The sequence below is a fragment of the Salvelinus sp. IW2-2015 genome, linkage group LG1 (genome assembly GCF_002910315.2).
Source record: "Salvelinus sp. IW2-2015 linkage group LG1, ASM291031v2, whole genome shotgun sequence".
In the NCBI taxonomy this organism is placed as follows: domain Eukaryota; kingdom Metazoa; phylum Chordata; class Actinopteri; order Salmoniformes; family Salmonidae; genus Salvelinus; species Salvelinus sp. IW2-2015.
The window spans coordinates 51,915,171-51,931,488 of NC_036838.1; the positions used below are offsets into that span (position 1 = coordinate 51,915,171).

The window sequence follows — 16,318 nt, forward strand, 5'->3', positions numbered from 1 at the left end:
TGGAAAGTATGACAGAACTTTGCAGGCTATCTCTGCAGTAGATTGCAACTCCTCCCCCTTTGGCAGTTCTATCTTGACGGAAAGTGTTATAGTTGGGTATGGAAATCTCAGAATTTTTGTTGGCCTTCCTAAGCCAGGATTCYGACACGGCAAGGACATCAGGGTTGGCAGAGTGTGCTAAAGCGGTGAGTAAGYCAAACTTAGGGAGGAGGCTTCTGATGTTGACATGCATGAGGCCAAGGCATTTTCGATCACAGAAGTCAACAAATGAGGGTGCCTGGGGACATGCAGGGCCTGGGTTTACCTCCACATCACCCGAGGAACAGAGGAGTAGTAGGATGAGGGTGCGGCTAAAGGCTATCAAAACTGGTCGCCTAGAGCGTTGGGGACAAGGAATAAAAGGAGCAGATTTATGGSCGTGGTAGAATAGATTCTGGGCATAATGTGCAGACAGGGGTATGGTGGGGCGCGGGTACAGCGGAGGCAAGCCCAGGCACTGGGTGATGATAAGAGAGGTTGTATCTCTGGACATGCTGGTCTCAATGGGTGAGGTCACCGCATGTGTGGGAGGTGGGACAAAGGAGGTATCAGAGGTACGGAGAGTGGAACTACGGGGTCCATTGCAAACCAAAACAATGATAACTAGCCTGAACAACAGTATACAAGGCATATTGATATTTGAGAGAGACTTACAGTAAGGCATAAAGTGATTGCAGGTCTTGATTGGGAGAGCTAGCTAAAACAACAGGTGAGATAACAGCAGCTAGTCAGCTAACACAGCAACAGCAGGTAAAGATGGCGACGACTAGGCAGAGAGGGTCGGATTAACTACACACAGAMCCTGAGTTAAAYCACAGAGCCGACAGATAAAACACAAATAAACAGAATGGAGTACCGTGAATTAATGGACAGTCCGGCAAGCATCAGCTATGTAGCCAAGTGATCATAATGTCCAGGGGGCAGCCGTAGATGGAGCAGGGAAGCCGCCACTAAGCTAGCACGCGGCGTTTAAAGTTAGTAGCCCGGGGGGTGGTCTGCTCAGACGGAGGGGGTGCTCAYACGGAGGCCGGTTGAGGGSACAGCGGATGGGGTATTCGTCTGCAGACCAGARGTGGTCGTGTCGACAGAGAATACAAGCCGGATGGCGATGGCGAAAGAGAGGTTGTGATTGTAGAATTGTGTTTGCTAACTGGTGCTAGCTTCGTGGCAGCGGCGCTAGCTGCAAGCTAGATGTGAGGATCAGAAGTAGTGGCTCAGGGATTACGGCAGGAATCCGGCGTTGTTGTCGAGAGACAGTCCGATGCTGATAAATTGGTGAGTAATATCCAGGCTAATAACAGGGCTGGTGTCTGTGCAGAAGGTAAAAGCTGCTAGCAGCGGCTAAAAATGGCTAAATAGCTTGTAGCTGATTAGCTGGTTAGCTACTGGGGGTTCTTGAATATGTTCCAAAGTTAAAAAATAATAGCGATTCCGTATCACATTGGGTGAGGTAGGTTACCGGAAGGTATAATCGAATTAAAAATCGAAAAGAGATAGATTTTTTTTTTTTTTATATATACAAGAAATACGAAAAATACAAACGTACACGAGAYGACTAAACAAACACGTCTACACTGCTACGCCATCTTAACTAACTCATCAACATGCTTTTTAAAGTATATATTTTTTTCAGCAATCCAGATGCCCAGATAATTATAGGCAGGGACACCAATCAATGAGGGCCCCATCCAAAGTACGTAGGCATAAATCATCAGATACATTTTTAAGTGATTTGGAAAATAACATACTTGGTTTTACCTGCATTAAGTACTAATTTCAGTTCAACAAAGGCTTTCTGCAGGGCATTAAAGTCAGACTGAAGCACTGACAGAGCCTGGTCAGCTGTGGGGGAAATAGCATACACCAAAGTGTCATCTTTTTTTTTACAGATAAACCGATATTGTTCATTTAAATAGTGAAAAGAACCAGACCAAGAATCGATCCCTGTGGGACACCCTTTGTTATGTCCAGAAAACATGATTTAACATCATCAGGAAATACACACTGTGTTCGGTCTTTAAATAATTTTCAAACTAGCTACATGCAGCCTGGTCCATGCCAATTGATGAAAAGTAAACGTAAGTAATGAGTGATCCACAGTGTCGAAGGCTTTAGACAGGTCAATAAAATGGGCCACACAGTGTTTCTTCTTATCCAAACAATTAAGACCATCATTTAAAACCAAAGAAGTAGTGGAGATGGTGCTATGACGTGTTCTGAAACTTGACTGGTGTACATTTAGAATAATTTCCGTTGTTAAATGTATTAAATGTATATAATCGGCTACAGAGTCCGTTTCTTATCATAACAAGATCTGAGATTATGTTTTACTCTAAGGCATTTAAAGGGAGCGTGTTTATTTGGCCCCCCCTATGGTTGTGTTTGTATGATTTAAATGCTGTTTAAATGTCCTATGAATTAAATTAAATGTTTGTCTATATCACTTTTTTAGTGGGCCTACAATACAATCCTCAAATGTGAATTACCATTAAATATGGAGAGAAACATAGTGGGGGATGTATTCCAATCTGCATTATGCTTTAAGGAACTAGAAATGTGCATGCTGAGAATGTTGTGGTACTATTATGTAAACTTAAATACACAATTTTCTAAATGTTCTTGAAATGTTCTGTGGACCTCCAGTCAAGGTAAAATGTATATTGTGTGAACATCAATGGAATAGTATGTTAAACTGCTATGAAAATGGACCTGGAAATTGTGCWACATTGTGGGAATGTTATGCACAACCTCTTAAGTACAATATGTGAATATCACAATGTTCTTGCAACATCCCAGACAACTCTCAAAACTGAAATGTTCTGGGAACCTTTAAAGAACTTAGACCAGGTGTTCTGTCAACATTCTTACAACATTAAGGGAATGTCCTGTTCAACCTAACTTAAACGTTGTATGAATATCATCACAACTGAGCATATTTTGTGCTTTGGGAACACATCTCTTATAAAGTACCCACACTGTTCCCACAACCTAATTATATGTTCTGGGATTCTTTAAAGAACTCAAAGACTGTTCTGTCAACATTCTTGCACCATCAAAGCAATGTTTTGTGCACCCTGYTTCAAACATTATCTGCATGTCAGCATAACTGGACAGTTTTTGTGAATTAGCTCTTGTCATATCCCCGCAATGTTCCCACAACCTAAAGAAATGTTGTATGAACTTTTAAAGAACATAATAAAAAAACATTTTCTTGTAAGTGAAGGTGAATGTTCACTAAATTAAATTGTTTAATCATCTGCACAACTGAACAGTTTATCTTTTGTGATGTCCCCACAATGTTCTCATCAGACTGTTCCCAAAAACCAATAAAGCATTATGGGAACCTTTTAAAGATCAGACATATGTTCTGGGAACGCTATTGCAACATCAGGCAAATATTTTATACAATACAACATTGTATTTTCATCAGCACAACTGCACAGTTTTTATGTTATGAGAACTTTAMACATTACACACTCACTTCATTCTCTCTCCAATTTCAATTTAAGATTTAAGGGCTTTATTGGCATGGGAAACATATGTTTGAAATAYATAATTAACAAAAGTGAAATAAGCAATAGAAAAATGAACAGCAACAGAAATATTTCGCTCTCTCTCTCTCTCAAAAATGCACGACATATTGTAAAGTGAGACTAGTTCACCATGTAATCGAGTGGACCACCACTGCCTTGCTTTGTCTACCATTTGCACAATTACTGCACTTGAGAATAATTAATAATCACATTGTTTTATCTAAATAAGGTGTGAGCAGAATGTGGTGGTACACTTGCTCAGGAGCATGCATAATCAAGGGGGGGGGGTTGTAAACCCCTTGTTGTTCAAAATTAATTGGCTTAATTGTGTTAGTGCTCCACTGTGGCTATAGAGGGAGGGGAGCCAGTGTCACCAGCTGGGTAATCCATCTTCTTAGCAGCAACCCTTTTTTCTGCAGGAGACCAGCAGAGGTGGGTGTTGGGGGGAGTCTTATCTCTCCCAGACAACCCTGCAGGGACCCGGTTTAGATGACATCAGCTGGAACAAAGCAGCTGAGAACGCAGAGAAGGGTCTTGCCGATGAGTGTATAAGTGGGCCATGTCAGGCAATGGACCGCTGCATAAAAACATCCCATTTCAATATGTCACCACTGGATTGGAAGAGAGAGAAAAAACATTTTTGGCCCCTCACACCAGACCCACACAATCAACTGTCTCTGAATGAGTGGCCACCGTCTGCCTGCCTGCACGCCCGCCCGCTGGACMTGCTGACATTCTGTTTTCCCCTTGTCTCTTCTCTCTGAATTAAAGGCAGTCTTTCAAAGGCCTGTTTGGAGTTATCTTACGCGACAGGCACACTCGTACAAATACACGATATACTGTATACAAAAAGTATGTGGACACCCCTTCAAATGAATGGATTCGGGCTATTTCAGCCCCACCTGTTGCTGACAGGTGTATAAAATTGTGCACACAGCCATGCAATCTCCATAGACAAACATTTGCAGTACAGCTCAGTCACTTTCAACATGGCGCTGTCATTGGAGGCCAACCTTTCCAACATGTCAGTATGTCAAATTTCTGCCCTGCTAGAGCTGCCCCAGTCAACTGTAAGTGTTGTTATTGTGAAGTGGAAACATCTAGGAGCAACAACGGCTCAGCCGRAAAGTGGTAGGCCACACACAAGCTCACAGAATGGGGCCGCTGAAGCGTGTAGTGCGTCCTGCAAATCAAATCAAACTTTATTTGTCACATGCGCCGAATACAACAGGTATTACCGTGAAATGCGTACTTACAAGCCTTTAACCACCAATGTAGTTCAAGAAAGAGTTAAGAAAATAATAAAAAGTAACACAATAAAATAACAATACCGATGCTATATACAGGGGGTACCGGTACCGACAGGTTAGTCGAGGTAATTTGTTCATGTAGGTAGGGGTAAAGTGACTATGCATAGATAATAAACAGCGAGTAGCAGCAGTGTAAAAACAAAAAGGGGGGGATTGAGAACGTAAATTGTCCYGTTGGCCATTTGATTAATTGTTCAACAGTCTTATGGCTTAGGGGTAGAAGCTGTTAAGGAGCCTTTTTTGTCATAGACTTGGCGCTTTGGTACCGCTTGCCGTGCGCAAGCAGAAGGAACAGTCTATGACTTGGGTGACTGGAGTCTGACAATTTTTGGGGCCTTCCTCTGACACCGCAAACCAGTGTTGTGTCGTCAGCAAATTTAATGATGGTGTTGGAGTCGTGTTTGGCCACGCAGTCGTGGGTGAACAGGGAGTACAGGAGGGAACTGAGCACGCACCCCTGAGGGGCCCCAGTGTTGATGATCAGCGTGGCAGACATGTTGTTGCCTACCCTTTCCACGTGGGGGTGGCCTGTCGGGAAGTCCAGGATCCAGTTGCAGAGGGAGGTGTTTAGTCCCAGGGTCCTTAGCTTAGTGATGAGCTTTGTGGGCATTATGGTGTTGAATGCTGAGCTGTAGTCAATGAACAGCATTCTCACATAGGTGTTCCTTTTGTCCAGGTGGGAAAGAGCAGTGTGATTGAGATTGCGTCACTTGTGGATCTGTTTGGGCGGTATGAGAATTGGAGTGSMTATCTGGTATGATGCTGCTGATGTGAGCCATTACCAGCCTTTGCAAGCACTTCCAACTGGCAAGTTGAGCATTATCATACAGTTGTTCGGGACAGCTGGTGCTCTCCTGCATGCTTCAGTGTTGCTTGACTTGAAGAGAGCATAAAAGGCATTTAGCTCGKCTGGTAGGCTCGCTCACTACAACCCACTACAAAGTTCCAAACTGCCTCTGGAAGCAACGTCAGCACAATAACTGTTCATCGGAAGCTTCATGAAATGGGTTTCCATGGCCYAGCAGCTGCACATAAGCCTAAGAACACCATGCTCAATGCCAAGCGTCGGCTGGAGTGGTGTAAAGCTTGCCGCCATTGGACTCTGTAGCAGTGGAAATGCGTTCTCTGGAGTGATGAATCACGCTTCAGCTAATCTGGGTTTGGCGGAGGCCAGGAGAACGCTACCTGCCCCGATGCATAGTGCCAACTGTAAGGAGGAATAATGGTCTGGGGATGTTTTTCATGGTTTAGGCTCCTTAGTTKCAGTAAAGAGAAATCTTGAAGCTACAGCATASAATGAAATTCTAGACAATTCCAACTTTGTGGCAACAGTTTGTTGACTGATATGTGAGTGGYCACTTCAGATGTTTTGGTGGTACAGATATACTGCAGCATGCTTTGGTGTGCTCCGATGCTGCAACACATTGGCTTTGAACCACAGGTTTTATTTTGCCATGGTGAGATCTGTTCTGTGACTCTGTATTAGTTTTGATGTTGTGTACGGAAGGAGATTAGTGCCAGTTAAGAATAACACAGGTTTATCAAATTAAGGATTAATGATACAGTAAATTAAGTTAACTTTCAAGGTCTTCTCTGCATGACATCTTCTTTTATAAATTAGCCTCACTTTAAATCTATTCTTATAACATTGACCTTTATAATACTGTATATAGCCCTTGGGCTTTTAAATAAAAGGCCAGATGTAATTATTCTACCTACTGACTGTATAGAACAAAGTCATATTGAACGCTTTGTTCACTTTAAAGAAGTGCGTTGTGATTAGTCTGTCTGAGGACTTGGTCTGAGTTTGTTGTTTCCTCCCACTCTTTCTTGGTCACGTAATTGATGGCTGTCAGGCTTTGATGCCTGGCTGGGGGTGTTTAACATACAATGGGCTCTACTTGCAAATATACTCCCTACATCCCTGTAGAGTGGATAATGGGTTGAGTGGTGGAAGTAAGGCACAGCAGGATTTTCTGCATCAGGGTGTTGACTCCGTCGTATTGAGGGAGACAAGGACGGGAGTGAGATGCCCTCAGATGTAGCCATGCTTATGACCTATCGCTATCTGTACCTGCAAAGGAGSAGGACATGGTGATGGCTCTCGCATAAATGATGTCTYCCAGAGTGAACTCCAATTCACACACCCCATCTGCTATGCCAGGCACACTCCAGAATGAATCAATGTCAGGAAGGAAACCAGATGTGGAACAAGTATCAGCACATTTTTATTAGCGTCCGCTGAGGAAGCTTGTGATGCATTTACTTACATTGACTTAGTATCAACGATTCTGCACTCAGTCATTTCTCAGACATGATTAAGTGTCCTTGATTGATTCTAATTGAACATCTGCTTTGATAAAGTGGAGATCTGGATCTCTGTGGAGGTGTCTGCATCACGCCATGTTCCGAACAAAATATTGAGAGGTTCTGCAGCCAAAGAAATGTATCTCACTTTGAAGGGAGACACACCACTTGATAGGTTGCGTGGGCAGCTGATGGTGCTCATGCTCATTTAGCGTTAGCCTCCCTCTTCAATCTGATGATGGAAGGGCTGGGAATGTCACATGAAGGGGAATGGCCCTCCCACCTGAGGACGAGAACAGGCCAAGGATTACAGCTCTGCCGGAGTACACACACACGCACAAACAGACATGTTCAATGGCACACACACACATGCATGGACGAACTGACAGGAGCACATGCAAACACAGACACACACCCACAAACCTAACACACACATACTGTCCCCTGTACAGCCTTGATTTCCCCCTAAATTATGTTGTGGCTTTTATCACTGCTTAAATGTGTCTTAAATAATTTTAAAAGCTGACCTTAGCTTGATCTATCAAGATGTGCAGTGCTAGTGTGTAGAGGATTCATGTGTATTGATGATTTCATTTGCCAAAAAGTCAATTAATAAGACACATCAAATTGATCACGGATGATTTCATATTTACAGACTATTATAATAAGTATAAAAATCGATGAACTATTTTTATCATGTTCATTGATGTCAGTGGAAGGTTTATGCATAAACATGAGGTCCACTCGCATACTTCAGTTATTTGATTTGACCCTTAATGATCAAGCTATTTCTGATCATTTGTACTAGCTCAACCAACTGTACCATATCTCAACCAACTGTACCATACCGAACCCTTGTTCCCTTTCTTGTAAGGGTTGTAAAACAAGCTCAAGCAAAAAGAGTTGATCGACTTAACCCAAATAAATCTCGACCTGGAGCAAAAGTGAATTTAAAGATGTTTGCTGAGATTAGGTCAAAACCCTCTTTACCTGTCCACGTCCTATGTTCTCCTCTCTGGGATTATTTTTTATCTGGGAGAGACTGCTGCTGATATCATTTTTCAAAGAGAGAATCCGCCAGCACAGCACAAGTAATCCATCTTGGTTCCTCCGACAATTTTTTGGAACACGTGTGTGAGTGCTCTTTAATTCCTGAAGGATACCTCAGCCAGCGCATGAGGAGGAGATGAATATCAGTGGAAGGAAATAAACTCTGAGGGCAATTTGTGATTAGAGGAAGGAGCATGTAGCTGTAGCAGCACATCCACATGGCCCTCTGTGGACCAGACAGATATACACTCCTCTCCTTTCAATGCAATTACACACACAATCCCATTCTGTTCTCCTGTTCCACAGCCGGGAATTAAGACAATCTAAATCAGGAGGTTTGATTAAGACAGCTACCTGTAATAAGCAGTGCGCTCTGCACAGCGTTTAATTTCCAACACAGAGTCCTTAGAAAGTGGTTTCTTCCCAGTGTTTGCGCTCAGATTGTATTGGTATAGTTTCATTATGAGGAGGGGGCTGATAACAAGTAAACAGACTCTTTATGCCCAGGGACAGTATGTGCTGTAGAAGAAAGTTTTTCTTGTGTACTTCTCTCCTGTAGAGTTTGACTATAAAGTGTGTTCATTTCCCATGCTTTTGGTATAAGGTATATGTTCCAGCTGGCATAGTTTAAAACAATTATTGTCAATGATTATACCAAAATGTATAAAAGTATTAGCTTAGAAAGGCCTATGTATTATGGCATGTTACTATAGCAGGCCTAGGTTGCATTAGCCATGAAAACGTGTTTGTCAGGTCCATGTGGAATCACTTGTCATTTCTCTTTTTATGTGAAGGTGGTGTCAGAGGGACCGTTTGGCACTGCAGTGTATTTGTTTCACAAAGTAGAGATTATTGCTTCCTTTGCAAGCTAACACCGCTGTCCCCTGGCTGTGTTTTCAGAAAGCTGTGTATTTCCATGGAAACCTTAATGCTACAGAGTACCCTGGAGACAAGGGTCAACCCAGTGAAAACTGAAATGAAATGTCATTTAACGTATAGCCTGCAACTCTCACTCTTTCTTTCTTCCTCCATTTTAATGTAACTGAAAAAAGAAAAAGAACCCACTCAGTGCATTCTGCTAGTTGCAGGGTACGTCATCTGTACTGTGTCAAGGGGAATGAGTCCTTACTTACTGCCAATCATACTTCTTCCTTCTGTCAGACGTGTACACTCAMCTAGAGCTCTGTGTAACCCTGGCTCCAGATGCACTCCTCATACTGTTATTCTACTCTGATTGACGTAGGCAAAGGATCTCTATAGGGTAGGCCTTTTAACAGTGGCTTGAGGCACTTCCAAGCATTGTGTTTTATTCATGGCTGTTATTCTCAGCATCACTCTTCATGACGTACTGCTCTGTTCATCACATCATTTTTGTTGATAATTAGTGCATTCGGTGAACAACAATTCCAACTTTCTTCTATTTAAGAAATGTGTAGGCTTTGAAGTTTGTGACGTTCGAGTTCACTTTCTATCATAACATAAATTCCTGAATAATTAGGTAGAACTAATAATGCATGTGACAAGCTAAAAGGTATTGGGAAAATCCTGCGTAAGGRAAACATCTATATCAATTACAGTGCTATTGGAGAATTGTCCCAGACAAATGCTCAGGTGTCCCTATTTTAGCAACATCAGGCAATTGGTTTGTTGTCTAAGTGATTTTAAAAAAAACACCTCATTGCCACACATTTTTGTGGATTGTAATGCCTGTTAACCTTGGGGTTGACAACATGGGAAGCAGTGGTACGCACTCTGGATTTGTCTTGATGGAACTGTGAAAATAGACTTCTCAGAACCTTCCCCATCAGATGAACTACATAGTGCATTCTGCATCATACACTCCAGCTGTGGTTTTGCTTTGTCAAATCTGTGCAGTTTGACTTGATTTAAGTGTCTGCCAAGGCCGTTCCTCTCAAACACAGAGCTCTGTGGGGAACCTGGGGAGAGACAGACTGTCCGTTTATCTTGGGATGTCAGACTTTTCCCTCCGTACACRTCAGAGTTGGGTCCAACCTTTTGTCCCGTTCAGAGGATAGGGTGACCTAGCCTTTGCCCCTGTAGACACCTCATCTGAGCCTTTCCTATTCTCCCCTGGAGCAGTGTTACTACCACTGACGCTTTGATACAATCATGATTACTAACACCACCTGCAGGTAGGTCAGTGTAGACCAGGACAAGCAACATACTTTAATGCATATCTCTCCTTATCTGTAAACTAAATACAGGATGCACACAGCTATAGTGGCAGACACAGTGAAACCCATGCCCTGAATACTATTTAATGTGCCSGATGAATGCTGGATGAGGCTTGTTTTTGGAAATTGCCTGGCTCGAGTGGTGGTTGGACTGAACCAGATGGGGAGAAATGAGTATTAGAGGAGTGATTGTAGAGATGCAATACACATAGAGTGTAACGCGCCTTAGCCGAGGTTCATTATTTTGTGAAGCCTTTTTTCACATGGCCTCATGGCTGAGTAATTCTACTGATAGAATCTTAACCCCAATTTTCACAGTCCTGTTTTATTTACTCTGCTAATGAAGAGCACACAGAGACCCTGCAGTCACCCGTCCAATCAGGCTCTGAGATGGAGAGGGTGTGTTTGTGTATTTGTGAATGGTGGTGTTTACCAATGCTACCTTCATATATGCACCCATTAGGACATTGGGGTAAATCGATGTATTTCTGTTATGCCAATATTGACATCATCAGCAATTCTATCTGTTTGTGTGCATCAAACCCAACATGAAACACTCTCTTCATTTCAGTGTAGTGCTGCCACCATCATTTTTAATAATTTCTGGTAAATGGTTTTGTCATGAATTCATCCAACACACATCTAGCATTCTAGCACTTCCTTTGCACAATACATCTGTGCTTTTCAGTAAAACATTTTTTTTACAGTACAGACAATTGTCCACATCAAATTGCTGTTTGTCTAAAATCAAAGACCAATGTCCTTGTGGCCGACTAGTTGAAAAATCTGCCGGTGCCCTTGAGCAAGGCACTTAACTCAAATTGCCTCTGTAATTCGCTCTGGATAAGAGCGTCTGCTAAATGACAAAAATGTAAATGTAAAATGTCCTTGAATTAGGAGGTAGTWAAAACAAAGCTTGTTTTAGAAGTACTGTAAGCTGAAAGCTTCTGTCTCACGGACCGTAATATAGTCTTCAGTCGTAGCGGTGATGTCTCAAAGAGAATGTCAGAAAAGAAAACGAGAGGAAGTGTTGTTTTTTTTACTTTGGACCATAGTTACAGTTTCCGGCAATTTGCACTAAACAGTAGTAGGAGCAATGGTTTCTCTGCGACTGATGTTATTTGTCTTTCATCTTCTTACAGGACATTAAAGATGAACACTGTCCAGTCTCTTTCCCTGTTACTTCCCCAATACAGGATTATTGTTTGTATTGTTTTTATAACATGAGTAGTTTTTTGGGGCTTTTCCCATCTTGTTGGAAATAATTGTCTCTCTTCTTCGGAAAGGTTTATAACGGCAGCCATTAACTTTGTGTGAGGCTGAGATGAAAAGAGTAGCACTTGTGTTCATCTCACCTGTGAATTATTGATACATCCTCCTCCTCCGCATCCTCTCATTCATGGAGGAAGGTGGGAAGGGAGGAAGGCTCTCCTGAGACCGTGGGCAGATCAGACAGAGATGTTATCTAGAGGTTGATTCACGAGGGTACAACTGGAAGACTTCCCTTACTTGACTTGTAGTTTACCTCAGCTCCTCTAACACCAGCTTCAAAGCCAACTTCAACGTCTACTAATAATGCCTTTCCCATTCATGTAATATCAGTCAATGAGTCAGTCTGATAACGAGCCGTAAGGACACAGTGTACAGACATTTCAGTGTGTGACCGAGGAGAGAGTCCGTCAAGAGATTTATCTTGCAGTAAGAGAGGCATACTATGAGGCATAGTGTTTGTGTATAGTCCCACTTGTATTCTCTCTGTAGAGCTTCTCTCAGAATATGCACAAGTCACATTATTGTCCCTTTGTCCCAGGGGATAAGGGGATTGTGGAAATATATAGAGCCAAGCACACAAATGCAGGTATTGAGTTATATGAGGCATTACTGTGAGCCATGTGCTGGAGATGTAGTCTTAAATCAGGTCGGAGCTTGATCTAGTTAAAACAATGTGTTGTTGCCCTATTTACTCAGTCTTTTTGTTTACCAGAACTATACCAATGTTGATGTGCACTACAATTGTTATTTTTCTTGAAACAGCTATCCAAAGATCAGGGCATCTTCCTAGACCAGCCACTAAGACACTTCTAATTTTAGCAACCTCATTGTTCAGTTCTTTCAACTGAACAATGAGGTGCTGTATGAATAAAATACATTGTATGGTAGTGCTGTGACTGCTGCAGTACTTTCACTTTCGTCATGTGTATGTCCTTCTTCGCCTATCCAATATAGAGCGGTATAGATCAGATAGTGATTCTCTCACTTGATTATAGTAAATTAACAAGATAATGGGTCATTTAAAGTGCTTTTGTCAGGTGAAGTAGTCAGGGTGAGTCACAAACACATTCAGTCATTAAGATACGTATTATCTAAATTCAAAACAGGTTATTTTAGTGTTTCTTGCCTTAATCTTTTTACTTCAAATAGGTTGAAACTAAAATTTGAGTGTGGTGTTTATCAACACAAATTCAAAACATATTTCACCTCATGTAATCAGAGCATCTTAGAAAAGAGGCTTCACTAACTGAGCAATGTCCAGAGTTGTAATACATGACCTGCTATTACACAGAGCTGTGGATGACAGTTTGATTTACACTGTCTCTTATAAAACACAGCGGATCACAATGCAAAGACCACATACCATTTTTCTTGTCTGCTTTACAATAGGAACTATGTTTTTTTTATATATATACAGTTTGCAGATTCAGCAGAGTTTCAGATAATTKGAATCCACCACAGTTTAATAAATTGATCTTGCCATTTTTCCGACACTGCCCTGCTTCCAAGGTCACTATTTAATTTTTGTTGCCTCTTATTTAGGAAAATGTGGAGTTTGGTTAAAAATCATTAACCATTCATAGTACCAGTGGCCATTGTGTAAAGGCCATACAGATATGAAGTGATTGTATAAATCTAATTTTATTGGTCACATACACATGGTTATCAGATGTTAATGCGAGTGTAGCGAAATGTTTATGCTTCTAGTTCCGACAGTGCAGTAATATTTAACAAGTAATCTAAAAATTCCCCAACAACTACCTAATACACACAAATCTAAAGGGGTGAATGAGAATATGTACATGTAAGTATATGATTGAGCGATGGCTGAGCGGCATAGACAAGGTGCAGTAGACGGTATGAAATACAGTATATACATGTGATATGAGTAATGTAAGATATGTAAACATGATTAAAGTGACATTGTTTAAAGTGACTAGTGTTGGCCAGTTCCTGGATGTCTTCCGGTCATATGAAGTCATAAATCAGCTGTTTGAACACATTGTCTCATTTTATCACTTATAAAAGAACAAAGCACAATTAGAAATGTTTGAGAACTTTCTCAGTCACCATAGTTACATTTCAATTCTCTTATTCGTAGTTTTGATCGTTTCTTTGAGTGGCGCCTAGACATACAAGAAGACCAATAGTGGGAGTTTATTGATTGATTGATTGATTTAATTTATTGGTTAATTAAAAGTAGTAGGCTGCTCCAGCCYGAGAGAACAGTTATGATATGTTTATTGATTATATATTTACATTTAAATTATGTAATTTCCAGTCAATGCATGATATAGATATTTACATTTGAAGTCGGAAGTTTACATACACTTAGGTTGGAGTCATTAAAACACATTTTTTAACAATTTCTTGTTAAGAAACTATAGTTTTGGCAAGTCGGTTAGGACATCTACTTTGTGCATGACACAAGTAATTTRTTCAACAATTGTTTACAGACAGATTATTTCACTTATAATTCACTGTCACAATTCCAGTGGGTCAAAAGTTTACTGAGTTGACTGTGCCTTTAAACAGCTTGGAAAATTCCAGAAAATGATGTCATGGCTTTAGAAGCTTCTGATAGGCTAATTGACATAATTTGACTCAATTAGAGGTGTACCTGTGTATGTATTTCATGACCTACCTTCAAACTCAGTGCCTCTTTGCTTGACATCATGGGAAAATCAAAAGAAATCGACCAAGACCTCAGAAAAATGTTGTATACCTCCACAAATCTGGTTCATCCATGGGAGCAATTTCCAAACTCCTGAAGGTACAAAAGTATGAACACCATGGGACCATGCAGCCGTCATACCGCTCAGGAAGGAGACGCATTCTGTCTCCCAGAGATGAACATACTTTGGTGCGAAAAGTGCAAATCAATCCCAGAACAACAGCAAAGGACCTTGTGAAGATTTTGGAGGAAACGGGTACAGAAGTATCTTTATCCACAGTAAAACGAGTCCTATATCGACATAACCTGAAATGCCACTCAGCAAGAAGCCACTGCTCCAAAACCGCCATAAAAAAGCCAGACTACGGTTTGCAACTGCACATGGGGACAAAGATGAAACAAAAACATAACTGTTTGGCCATAATGACTATCGTTATGTTTGGAGGAAAAAGGGGAGGCTTGCAAGCTGAAGACCACCATCCCAACCGTGAAGCACGGGGGTGGCAGCATCATGTGGGGGTGCTTTGCTGCAGGAGGGACTGGTGCACTTCACAAAATAGATGGCATCTTGAGGAAGGAAAATTATGTGAATATATTGAAGCAATATTTCAAGACATCAGTCAGGAAGTTAAAGCTTGGTCGAAAACGGGTCTTCCAAATGGACAATGACCCCAAGCATACTTCCAAAGTTGTGGCAAAATGGCTTAAGAACCATGTCAAGGTATTGGAGTGGCCAACCCGGAAGCCAGCCGCACCAATGTGTCGGAGGAAACACCGTGCACCTGGCGACCTGGTTAGCGTGCACTGCGCCTGGCCCGCCACAGGAGATCCTAGTATGCGATGAGACAAGGATATCCCTACCCGCCAAACCCTCCCTAACCCGGACGACGCTAGGCCAATTGTGCGTCGCCCCACGGACCTCCCGGTCGCGGCCGGCTGCGACAGAGCCTGGGCGCGAACCCAGAGTCTCTGGTGGCACAGCTAGCACTGCGATGCAGTGACCACTGCGKCACCCGGGAGGCCCCCTACATTTCACATTCTTAAAATAAAGTGGTGATCCTATCTGACCTAAAACAGGGAATTTTTACTAGGATTAAATGTCAGGAGTTGTGAAAACTGAGTTTAAATGTATTTGGCTAAGGTGTATGTAAACTTCTGACTTCAAATGTATGTTTATCTAACACCTGTTAGAATAGAAAGAAGCAAATCAAACCAATGCTATTGCTATACCATTTCTGACGATATTGCACTGCTAGACTAATTGCCTTTCTCTCTGAGGAACACCCATGCATGACGAACAATGCAGAAAGTGTACTTAAAAAAATTGACATTCACAGACTGCAATACAAGTGGGAAAGAAATATGGTAATGCAATGAACAAAAAATGTATCTGTTACATACTCGTTCTGCTTTTTCTGCTTGCAGAGTTTCCATTCTGGATAACGGAAACCTCCGCATACAGAATTCAACCAGACCAGATGCAGGCCTTTACACGTGTGTGGCAAGAAACCAGTTTGGAGTGGCAAGCAGCTACGGGACTCTCATGGTCAAAGGTAAGCCTATTTGTCATTCTATTATACTGTATGGGCTTATGGAGTCTTTAAATAAGGTTGTGATTTCTCATAGGATGCAACTAGTGAACCTCTCTTGCGACAGACTGTTCACAGTAGATGTGGTTCTCAGTTGAGTACAGTCCTTAAGCTTTTCTCCTCTAAACATGAATGATGATTTCAATGGGGTTTTGCACTGAGCGCTCATTAAGAAACAGAGTTGGAGGTTGCACTGTTGCCCTCGCCATGTACTATAGTGAATATTCAACACTGTCTCCAGACCTTCAGACCAAACAGGTTCTTGGTACAGTATAAAGAAAGAGTAGAAGGGATTAAAAGGAGAGTAGTGTTTGTGAGATCATCTGTAGGAGTCACCCTGTGGGACTGA

At 41.8% G+C, this 16,318-nt stretch overlaps 1 protein-coding gene across 3 annotated transcripts in view; it reads left to right on the forward strand.

Moving 5' to 3' along the window:
- The window catches only part of LOC111969579 (contactin-4-like), a 259,803-nt gene that overhangs the window by 204,175 nt on the left and 39,310 nt on the right, over positions 1 to 16,318 (forward strand). For all 3 annotated transcript variants that reach the window (XM_023995756.1, XM_023995757.1, XM_023995759.2), the window contains exon 12: positions 15,806 to 15,933. In XM_023995756.1, coding sequence (XP_023851524.1) covers positions 15,806 to 15,933 — 128 coding nt within the window. The remainder of the gene's footprint in view (positions 1 to 15,805; positions 15,934 to 16,318) is intronic.